Source organism: Sapajus apella, unplaced genomic scaffold (assembly GCF_009761245.1).
Source record: "Sapajus apella isolate SASKATOON/1434 unplaced genomic scaffold, GSC_monkey_1.0 scaffold38, whole genome shotgun sequence".
Lineage (NCBI taxonomy): Eukaryota > Metazoa > Chordata > Mammalia > Primates > Cebidae > Sapajus > Sapajus apella.
In genome coordinates, this window is record NW_022436978.1 from 5,050,730 (window position 1) to 5,062,739 (window position 12,010).

The following is a 12,010-nucleotide window of genomic DNA, read 5'->3' on the forward strand; positions in this document are numbered from 1 at the left end:
AGTTAAGTTCTGCAGTTCCCAAAATACTAAATACCTCAGCCAAATTGGTTTATTCTGAGAATATAAAGATTATTCAGCATTAGAAAATAAAGGAGAAAAACTATGTTTCCAATAGATATTGAAAAGGGAACTTACTAAAATTCAAACCCCATTCTTGATTTTTGAAAAATTCTTTTAGTAAGCTAAGAATAAAAAGAAACTTCCATAACTTGATGAAAGATATTTATCAGAAATGATTTCTTTAAACTTGATATTAATAGAAACCACAGACTTGTTCCCATTAAAGTCAGGAATAAGATGTGGATGCCTACTATTGTCACTATTATTAGTCAATTTTCCTCCAGAAAGCTCCCAACCCAAGTAATATAAATAAATGAGAAGAGTATACACACACACACACACACACACACACTTGTAAAATATAAATGTAAAATTATCATTTTTTATTTCTGAAAATATTATTTTCAGAAATAAAAAGAAAAAAATAAATAAATAAAAAGAAAATATTATTTTCTACTTAAAAACTGTTAAGATATGGATCTAAAAGTCTATCAGGAAAAATCTAATCAAGAAAAAGAACTCATTCTCAATGGGAATAAAAATTACAAACCCTCTTTAAAATGAGTTTATTTGTTGAAGAAAACTTTAAAATGTTACTAGAGGCAGAGTGTGGTGGCTCATGCCTGTCATCCCAGCACTTTAGGAGGTTGGGATGGGCAGATGCCTTGAGCTCAAGAGTTCAATACCAGCCTGGGCAATATGGCAAAATCCCACCTCTACAAAACAATACAAAAATTAGCCGGTCGTGGTGGCCCACCTGCTGTCCCAGCGACTCAGGCGGCTGAGGTGGGAGGATCACTTGAGCCCAGAAGTTTTAGGCTGCAGTGAGCTGAGATCTCGCCACTGCACTCCAGCCTGGGTGACAGAGCAAGAACATGTCTCCGTAAACAAAACAATGTTGCTAGAGATTATCAAAGAATAGGTGGATTGATAAACCAAGTCCCTGAATAAGCGCACTCAATATTCAAATACGTCAGATTCCCACGATTTATAAATTCATATAATCACAATGAAAACACCAATGGGATTTTGAGGATGGTAGGAGAGGGATGGCATACTTCATAGACCAACATTATCATATGAAAGACAAATGCACACAAATAGCCAAGGAAAAAAACTAAAGTAGAATAAAAATATGGGAATTCAGCCTACCAGATAGCAAAAAAAAAAAAAAAAAGAATAAAGTAACTTTAATTAAAACACTGTCATACTAATGCAGGAACTGAAAAAAAGTATCAGAACAGAGTTCACAAATGGACCTCCCTGCATAATGGGAACTTAGTATCTGATAAGAGTATACTTTCACAGCAATAGAGAAAGAATAGACTATGGAATAATGTTACAACTATCTATCTATTTTAGGGGAAATGAAACTTGTTAGATCTATAACTCACACCATTCTCTGCTTAAAACCACATAAAATAAAGGCTTTATATATTAATTTAGAGGGAATCTATATGAAAATACATAAAAAATACTATGTAATATATAAGAAATACTGTATAATACTAGAATAAAACACAGATTATTTCAATATTCTTGAATATTTCAATATTCAAGAATCATTCTTATTCTTCAATATTCTTCAATATTCTTGAATTATTTCAATATTCTTCAGCCTTTCTAAGAAGGCATGAAACTCAAAAGACTTAAAGGGAAAGTTAAACTTAACTACGTGGAAATTAACATTTTACACTTGGCAAAAGACTTTATAAACAAAGTTAAGAGACAAATGACAGGCTGGAAGAAAACATTTACAACATGTCAACAGAGAAAAGACTGATTACACTCAATAGAGTCAAAGATTTCCAACAAATTAACAAGCAAAGGGCAAACATCTTAAAAGAAAAGGGCAATGCAGAAAAGAAAATACAGATGTCTGGTAAATAAGTGGAAAGATGACTTCATTCATGATTAAGGAAATACAGTTTTTAAAATAGGTTTTCCTACTAAATAGACCAAAAAACCCCAAGAAGTCTGAGAATGTCAAGTGTTGCTGAGGGTGTAGAAAAATAATCAGTTCCCTATCCTCTTGGGAGAAATGTAAATTGACACGACCATTTCAGAGAGCAAGTTGGCAGTTTCTCTCAGAATACTGAATGCCCATACCTTTTGCCCTAGAAATTCTCTTATTGAAATCTATCTTGCAGAAATACTTGCACGCCACACAATCATGTTCATGGCAGCAACGTCTGCAATTGATGAAAAATTGGAGCTACTTAAATCTTCATGATCATGGGACCAGCTAAATAAAATATGATACATCCCTGCCTTGGAATTTCATGCAGTCACCAATAAAGATCGGGTCCATTCAGATGGCTGATACAGAATATAGTTAATAACGTAAAAATATAGTGAGTTGACAAAGAAAGCATGACCACACTTTTATTTTTTAATGTGCATGTACTGTGACCATGAATAATACAGATATATACACACCCCTAGGGGGTTTGTGGGACTTGTGCTTTTTGTCATATGCTTCCATTATTTATGAATTTGTTTTTATTGAGCATGTATTACTTTTAGACTTTTATAATTTTTTTAATTAAAAAACATAACTGAGTAAGAATTGAAAATTTAAAGTCTATAAAAACAAATGCATTATGTTTCATTTCTTAGGCCTGAGTCTACTTTCAGCCGGAGCAACTCTAGGCTGTAAGTGTAGGTCTATGAAGATGGTACGTTTATTAGGTTTGTCTCATGTATCAGATCCAGGCGTGCACACATGCCACACACACCTCTACACCTCTACACACACAGCGTTCTCCAGCTCTGCACATGCATGTGCATCACACGTTTTTACAGTATCTTGAGCAGCTCACAGAACATTTTTGAATGTATTTGATAGTATAAGGGAATAAACAGCCAGAACCAAGCAGGCAGAAAGGAATGCATTGAGATTGAAAACCCATGCTACCTCCACCATCCCAGGCAGGTGAAATATCCTGTGAGATCCTTGTGCCCCTCTGGCTTCTGGCTTTTCCTATTTGTCCTCAAGATGAGTGAGTCCAAGAAGATGTGGCCATCAGGATGGATGCTCATTGACTCAGGGCCGTGGCGAGGCTCACGGGTTCTCGTCCCTGAAGAGTGTGAGGTTGTGCTTCCGGATATGTTCCAGCAGCACCTGTCCTCGCCGCTCCAGGGTCTGGAGGACCTGCTTCAGCCCCTGGGCCCCACCTTGGCTTTCCCAGAACACAGGGTCCATCTGCAGCGACTTAAGCAGCATGTTCTGTAGACACCCTGATGTGAGAACCCTCACAGCAGACTCAGGAAACCTGGAGTGAAGGCCCCAGAGCCCCACAACAGAAAGGAAAAGCAACAGTGGTCTCAGAGAGTTTCAATAACAGGCGAAGCCAGATGGCCAGAGCTTGCATAGCTGAGGAAATCTGGCAAAGTCACCCTGCAAACTCCCCTGGCCTGTGCCCCCTATCTCATTAACAGAGGACCCTTTGCCTGGCTCTGCTGTGAAGGCAGGGGATAGACCTTTCGGATGGGTCCCATACTACACAGAAGCTAGGTGAATAAATTCTGCTATCCCAGGCTCCACTTGGCAAATGCAGGGCCAGAAAAAAATCCTAGGAAGGCAGAGCTGCCTGACAAGAGTGAGTAGGGAGGGATAGACTCTCCCACCTAGAACAAGGGAAGGGCTAGCCTTCCCACACCCCAGCAACGAAGCTAGTATTCTGCAGGCACAGGAGGCCCTCTGGATATAGGGGTAGACCCTGCAACTGTAACCCCTGTCAGCTTTCCCAGGGCTTTCCACCACTGCCTAAAGTTCTGATCCAATAGCTTCTGTCTGACGGACCGTGACCTTCTCAGGGCCACAGTTCAAGGTCCCATGGCTTGTAGCAAGGCCATCAGGTCTCAGTCCCATGAACTTCCACCCAACCCTTTTGACCCTCACCCATCTATGCCCTCCAGCAGCCGAAAGTTCAGCTTGTCCTCAGGGTGCTGAAGGTTGCCGGCATTATCGATGTAGACCAGGTGAGATGGATCACTGCTCCGGACCTCAGGGAAGAGGGTGGACAGAGACAGAGGTGGGTAAGGGTGCAGCTACGGCTGGCACCTATGGACTTGTTCAAGATTAAGTAGCCGAGAGCCCTGAGCTGTCAGTTCCCCAGTCCTTCCTAACAGTCCTCACAGCTAAGCGCATACTCTATGCTGAGCACTGTGCTAAGTGCTTCCAGGCATCCTCTCAATGAATGCTTCCAGTAACCTTAGAAAACAGGTACTAGTGTAAGCTCTATTTTACAGAAATGGTGGCACCTTCTTTAAGTTAGGCAATTTGCACAAAATCACACAGCTAGTAAGTAGCTGGCCTGTTTCAAACCTGGACCCATAGGGCTAAGCCACAGCACCACTGCTAAATTGCAAGGCTGAAGGACTGATCCTGTTTTGGTGGCTGAAGGGGTGAGGAGCATGGCTGGGAATCAGCAGGTGCTGAGGTAGCCTCCTCCTGGGTTCCATTGGCTGTGCGAGGCATCACACATGTGCGGCTCACACATGTACACACTCACTCACCCCTTTGTGCCACCTGTGCCTATGCCCTGGGCATCCCCTGAGCATCAGTGAGAGCACACAGTGGTGTCCTTTATCCTCAAAAACTACTGACCATACTCTGTTTCTACAGAAGAGTTTAGCAGCTCCTAAACCTTTTCAAAACTAAAATCAGCACCAGAGAATTCTTTAGTACTTTAAAGAATATGGTGTAGTTTGTATATGGGAGGCCATCTCTCCCGGCCCCCACTCCCATGCACACACTCCATTCCCACATCGTCTCCAAAAGTCCATGGACATTTCCCACAATCCTCTCCAATGACCTAGGCTTAAGCTATGAGCCTCTGTTTCCAGGACCTTAGCTTCCCCTCTCTCTGCCTCTTCTCCTTTCGCACCCCACTGCACATGTCAGGATCACCTTTTTCTCAAAGGGTGATTCTTTCCTCTGGAAACTGCTGTCCTAAAAGGTCTGTGAAAAGCCTGCTCACCAGGGGTAAACAATGGCGATTAGAGTTTTGCCTGTCCAGGGGATGCTTACCTTTGACCAGGGAAAAGGAGAGATGGCTCTGGAGGCAGGGGAGGAGAATTCCCAGCACCACCACTAGGCAATCCTGGTATCTGGGTGATGTGGCCGGCCTGAAGCCCAGCCCTGGACACCAGGCTGACAGCTCCCCTCCAAGAGCAAAGGGAGGCTGCAAGGACACTGTGCTTCATTGCAGGACAACATAGAGAAAGCCTTCCCTGGGGTAAGCACCTTGCTTCTTATGCAAAAGAAGTGGCTATTCTGCCCTCTCCAGTGGCCTCAGCACATTGCTTCCCATCCTCGACTCTAGTTTTGATGGGAGCAGCACCAGCCTGTGAGCCACTGGGGTCTTGGGTTCATGCCCTAATGCTGCTACCATATGGCCCTGGAGATTCCTTTCGCTCCAGACTGCAATTCCTCATTTACTGGCACAGTGAGGATGCTGACTAGACACACCATTCTCGAACTCCACTTCCAGGAGCCCCAGTTGTTCCCTGGAGTCTCTTAGGGGCAGTGGAGACAGTGAAAACAGGGCTCCAGCCCACACCCCACACTCCACCTCAGAGGCTTTCTTAAAGCTCCATTTTGTTAGTTTTATATATTGCAGCCTCCTGGAAATATTCAAACAACTGGTTCTGCTGCTAAAAAGAACAAGACTGGGAAACCCCAGCATCAAATGATCTCTGAAACTTGCTAATAGCAACTTCTGAAGGAGACAGGCAGACCCAGGTCTGGGGTGACCAGGGGATGGTGTGGAGGGGACATACCAGGATGTGGACCAGCCGCAGCTCAGCCGGGTTCCAGCATTTATCTCGGAGCCCCTCTTGCACACAGGGGTCTGAGGGTTCAGGCTCGAAGCCACAACAGTAGCGATCCAAGCGGTCGTGGACCTGTGGAGACACCCAGGCTTTGGTGGGGCGCAGCAGGGGACCTGCCTCCACCAGGTACAGCATGGAGGCCACCTGACCTGCTGTTTCCTACATGACCCTGGGGCCACAGCAGGGGTGACCCTCAGTGGTTCTCTGTGCTGGTCATTACTAAATGGGGCTTCCGCTTTCCTCCTCTGGCCAGCTCACTCTGCACACCAGGAGCTGTTTACTCATGCCTCAGCCCAGTGTAGATTTTCACCCAGTGCCCACAGTTTAACCTACACCATTGCTCTTGAGCTCTAGCGTGGCACCACTGGGGCTCTGAATGCTGACTGCCTGCCTGTCTACTTCGGTAGACTCCACATCACTCTATTTTTTCTTTAAGCAGCAAATGCTACACCAGGGATTCCTCCCTTCTTTAGAGGTGCAAGTCCTTTAATGATCATCTCAAGAGCTCCAAGTGGTCAGCTCTTTCACCCTGCAGCAGGCCTGAATCAAGCCGGGGAAGGATGAGGGCATCCTTAATGTGGTGTGCGGTCAGTTCTGAAGAGCTTTGCCACCCTTCCCCTGCATAGGCACATACAGATGACAACCACAGCATTTAAGAGTGGATCAGAGGATTCCTAGAATCACACGTCCCACTCATTTGCTTCAAGGATGCTTTTTTCGGAAGGAAAGAGTCACAGACTGCAAGTCAGCAATAGGAAGAATCGTGGGTCTGCCCCAGCCCTGACCTACATGAGGATAGAGCTACTGTGAGCATCTAGGACAAAGAGGTTGAGGATGGAGAGACATACAAGCGGAAGTGGTAGAGTCCTCTGGGGATGGTTAGGGGAGGGCTTGCTGTGGGGAGAAAGACAGGAAAGGGAGAATAGTTGAAGTGAGGAGTTGGTTTGGAGAAGGCTTGGGAGATGCTAGTAAGTGGATGAAAGATGAAGTGAGGGCAGCTGAGCAGCAGGGAATCACCAACACACACAAGATGTGTGAGCCAGGGAAAACTCATTCTTTTTTCCTTTTACAAAGGAAACTTGGTTTGATGTAATACCTTGATGAGTGCTTAGGGTAGATGGTGAAATCCCAGGAGGTCTGGATGTGGAGGACTTGCTTTTCATGGGACAAGAAGAAAAGTTAGTTTCTTGCTGTGGAAGGGGGAAGACAGAGGAATGGAGACTGTGAAGGGAAGCAGGAGGCAGCAGGAGGCTGGCGCTGTGAGATGTGCCCTCTCGTTAGTTCTCTATCCTTCAGTAAAGCTGCCGCTCTTGTGAAATGTGTGGTGGATACTGAGCTTTGAGTTCAGGTTTGGTGTGGGGCAAATCAAGGTAGTGCTCATGGCACATGAAAGAGAAGGAGTCCATCCACTACTTGGGATTTGTCCAAACACTAGGAAAGGCTCCAGACTTCACAGATTATGGGACCAGGGGTTTTAGTCATTTTCTTAAATCTTCCAGGTGGTGATAAAAGTCAGTGAGGAGGCCTTGCGGACTTCTGGGCTCTACCAATCAGGACAGTGAATCACATAGGTACCTAACACTCAGGCTGCAAAATGTACTAAGTTCCTGAAAGAGCCTGATTTGGGAAAGACCTAGATTGGACATTCTGATCTCATCTTTGCAAAATGGCCAGTCTGAATTAGAAAGCCTGGGAACACCACTGAAAAGGAAGACATCAGCCTGGGAACCTGGAAACCCAGTATGAAGGGAGCAGAGCAGACCTCATTTCAAGAAAATTGTCATTATTTGACCTGTCTGGTGATTCCCTAGTAAACGCCACTGAACGGCATGGCTTTTTTGGTTGCCCAGCACTAAAAGCCTTTTCCTAAAAGGGTAGAGGACATTTGTTGAAAACATTTACTGGCAAATGTTTCAGCAGCATGGTTGTCTGAGGCAAATGGATCACAGTTGGGACAAACAATAGATTAACCAAAAAGCTTTAAAAGGAAAAGATACGAAATGAAATGTCCAAGGGGCTGTCAAAATCTCCAAAATGTTCCTGGAAGTCGGGAAGGCCACATACACATGTGTAGGACTGTGCACATGTTCAGGAAAAAACTGGAAAGACCCTAAGCTCTCACCTCTGGCTGACCTTGAGACATGTACAAGCATGAGTGAAGGCAAAAGCAGATTTGTCAATTGCATAGATATGTGTTGGATATGCCTCAAGAGACACGGAGCCCTTTGGCAAAGAGTAGGAGACTTATTGGTTTCAGAAATTCATTAAAATCTCCTGCTCAGTCATCAGCTGATCACTGAACTAACTGAGAAGAAATTTCAGTGGCCATATAAAATAAAGAACGCAGATGAATATAGAATTTGTTCATAAAAACAAAACAAGCAAATAACAAAGAAAATAACTACAAACAAAAATAACTACAACAAAGAGCAACAACAAAAATCCTCTGGAAAAGAAGAATCTGATTTTCAGAGTGGCTACTTTACATTAATACTCTGTTTTCAACAAAAAAAAAAATATGAGACAGTCAAAGAAACAAATATGGCCAATATGCATGAAAAAAAGAAATCCATCAAAATTGTTACTGAGGAAGCCCAGGTGTTGGAGAAAAAAATTAAATTAGCTATTTTAAATATGTTCAAAGAACTAAAGGAAACCAGGCCTAGAGAAGTAAAGTATGAGAATGATACCTCACCATATAGACTGCATCAGTAATGAGACAGAAATTATAAAGAGAAACCAAATATAAATCATGGAGCTGAAAAGTACAATAACTTTTAAAAACTCACTGAGAGGATCAACAGCAATTATGAGCAGGCAGAAGAATGAATCAGACAACCTGAAGATAGGTCAACTGAGATTATTAAGTATGAGAAATAAGAAAAAAAATGAAGAAAATAAACAATGCCTCAGCGACTCATGTAACACCATTAAGTGTATCAATATATGTATAAGAGGAGTTTTAGAAGGAAAGGAGGAGGATATGAAAATAATATTAGAATAATTAATGTCCAAAACCTCCCCAAATTTGGTGAAAAGCATTGATCTACACATCCAAGAGGTCCAGTGAACTCCAGTAAGATAAACTGAAAGAGGCCAGGCGCGGTGGCTCATGCCTGTAATCCCAGCACTTTGGGAGGCCGAGGCAGGTGGATCACGAGGTCAAGAGATTGAGACCATCTTGGTCAACATGGTGAAACCCCGTTTCTACTAAAACTACAAAAAATTAGCTGGGCATGGTGGCGCGTGCCTGTAATCCCAGCTACTCAGGAGGCTGAGGCAGGAGAATTGCCTGAACCTAGGAGGTGGAGGTTGCAGTGAGCCGAGATGGCGCCATTGCACTCCAGCCTGGGTAACAAGAGTGAAACTCTGTCTCAAAAAAAAAAAAAAAAGATAAACTGAAAGAGACCTACACCTAGTATAAAACTGTCAAAAGCCAAAGATAGAGAGAATCTTAAAAGCTGAAGGAGAGAAGTCACTCATCACATAAAAATGATTCTTTCAAAGAATAATTTGATATCAGATTTATCAAAAACCATGGAAGCCAAAAGGCAGAGGAATAACATTCAAAGTGTTTAAATTAAATTTAAAAAAGAGAGTCTGTCAACTAAGAATTTTATATACAGCAAAACTATCCTTCAAAAATTAAGGAGAAATTAAGACATTAACAAAACAACAGCAGTTCATTGTCAGCAAGCCTGTTCAACAAGAAATACTGAAAGGAGGCCTTCAGGCTGAATGAAAGGAAACTAAGTAGTAACTTGAATTAATATCAAGAACTAAAAAGCTCTGTTCAAGGTAACTACATAGATAAACATAGAAGACAGTATACATGTATTTTTTTGATCTGGACTTCTTTTTTTCCCCTCTGATAAAAAAAAAACTGCTTAAAGCAATAATTATAATCTATGCTGATGGGCAAAAAATGTATAAAGATGTAATCTGTGACAAGAATAGCATAAAAGTGGGAGGGGGACAGATTTACATAGAAGGAAAGTCTTTTTACATTATTGAAATTAAATTGCTGGTAATCTGACCTAGATTGTTATAAATCAAGATGTTAATGGTATTCCCAGGGCAACCACGAGAAAATAACTACAGTTCTAGTCACCAAGAAATCTCATAAAACCAGATGTCAAGAAACTAGACAGCATTCAATAGTCCCAAGTACTGTCCCCAAACATTATTTTCTCTATTTTTACAGTTAAACATGGAGAATTCACACCTCAGGTCTAGACAGGCTGAGGGCATTTCTGTGAGGCCACATTAGGTAGCAATAGACCAAATGGATTAAATACATCCACTGATTCTAGTAAAAAAGCAAGTTAAGCCCAAAGGCCAATGCACAAAGCCCAGAAGATTGGTCCAACTTGGCAAAGAACCACGGCCCTGTTCATGCAATGAGCCTATTAGCAAGACCTCCTGAGAAGGACTCTCTTTACTGCTTTGGCCTCCTGAACTTTGGGTTACAAATGCCTAATTTTCCTTCTTTCCTGTAGTACCTGATTATGAAAAATTTCGAGCATATAGCAAATTTGAAATAATTTTATGGTGAATACCCATATACCCATCACCAAAAATCTACCATGAATATTTTATTATACTTTATGACATATATAACCATCTACACATCCCTATTCCCATCCATTAAGTCATCTTATGTCTTACTTTTTATGCATTTCAAAATAAGTTACAAACATCAGAAGTTTCCCCCTAAATTTTCCCCTAAATACCTTGGGATTTGTCCAAATCCTAGGAAGGGCTCTAGACCCCACAGGTTATAGGACCACTCATTAGATTTCCTGGTTTTCCTATAAAAGAACCAATCTTCCCTACTAGATACAGTCTGGTGGCATTATCAATCCAAGTACCCTGCACACCTAGCCATGAAGTGAGGATGGGGTCCAAGCTTCCCTAACCCTATATCCTCCATCCTTACCCTGACTCTCCAGGCTTCCCTTTTTATTCCATTCCCTGAAGTCCTTAATGTCTTACCAAACATAGATTCTTCTGTTGCTTATGTTAACCAGAGTTAATCTCTGTTGCTTGCTTAGACTCAAACTCCCTCCAAGTGATGCATCCCCTGAATTTTCCTTCTTCCAGGTTAAACACACTTAGATTTTGAAACTACGGTAGATGCTTTTGATGTCCCACACCCATGAACCTGGGATTCACCTACAGAAGGTCCCAACCATACAGTCCCCATATGTAGAGGTACTCTTGCCCATAACAGGCTTGACCCACCCATGCAACAGGCTGAAAGTGCTAGAAAATCAATGCCCCCAGGAGCAAGCTTCAACGATTGACTTATGGCAGTTAGTGTACAAATATCATAGCCCCTCACCTCCCAGTGGAATGATAGCCTACAGCAGCATTCTACACAGTCTGTCAAGAGTCCTCATCTGGGTTCAGCCTCACTTGCTCATAGTGGAAGCCTGCTCTTTACTGTACTCTTCACTGGCTTTTCTTCCTTCTCTGTTTCACTTCCCCATTTGCTCACCAGGTTTCCTAGGATCACCTCCCAGATAAATTTCTCTGTCCAAATCCTCATCTCAGGGTCTCTTTTTGGGGAACTGAAACCTTGATAGAAACCCCTCACGGTCCCTATTGCTGTGATGTAACCAGGATCTTGGTGAACATTCTTGTCATAAGTTAGTACCTAGCATTGGACCCAATAGCTGAGAATCAAGTTATAGAGCAGCACAGAAACATCACCTCCCTGATTCCAGATGCTAAGGCTGGATTAGCATCTTTGTCAATCTTTTCATATTGTTGACATCTATTGTGCATGCCCAGAACTAGCAAGTCTCTGTCTCATATGTGTTCATTCAGCCAGGGCTTCATTAACCTGTATTTATACCACTGACTCACAGGCCCATGGTAAAAGACTTTGCATTTAACATTATTCCATTTCCTCCTTTAATCTTTCATTGCAACCCATTGAATATTTTTTTGGATGGTTTTGCTGTCACATTCATTTGCTTTTCCTGCCCTTACCAATTTTACGTTGTGTTCCAGCCAGATCAGTAAGCCACTATACCAATGGGAGTTTTTTTAGCCACAAGTAACAGAAAAAGTTGACTCAAAATGGCTTACACCATAAGGAAGATTG

The 12,010-nt window shown here is 42.5% G+C and overlaps 1 protein-coding gene across 10 annotated transcripts in view; it reads right to left on the reverse strand.

Moving 5' to 3' along the window:
- GASK1A (golgi associated kinase 1A) overlaps positions 1 to 12,010 on the reverse strand; it is a 92,127-nt gene that overhangs the window by 11,547 nt on the left and 68,570 nt on the right. For 9 of the 10 annotated variants that reach the window (XR_004275090.1, XR_004275093.1, XR_004275089.1 and 6 more), the window contains 3 exons: positions 5,848 to 5,970; positions 3,965 to 4,068; positions 2,978 to 3,335 (listed from right to left, as the gene is read on the reverse strand). Coding sequence is in view for 1 of the 10 variants with exons in the window: in XM_032298122.1 (XP_032154013.1) it covers positions 3,125 to 3,335; positions 3,965 to 4,068; positions 5,848 to 5,970 (438 nt within the window). In the remaining 9 variants the exon portion in view is untranslated. Of the gene's footprint in view, positions 1 to 2,419; positions 3,336 to 3,964; positions 4,069 to 5,847; positions 5,971 to 12,010 lie in introns of those variants that run through there. The other variant, XM_032298122.1, reaches the window with a different exon arrangement.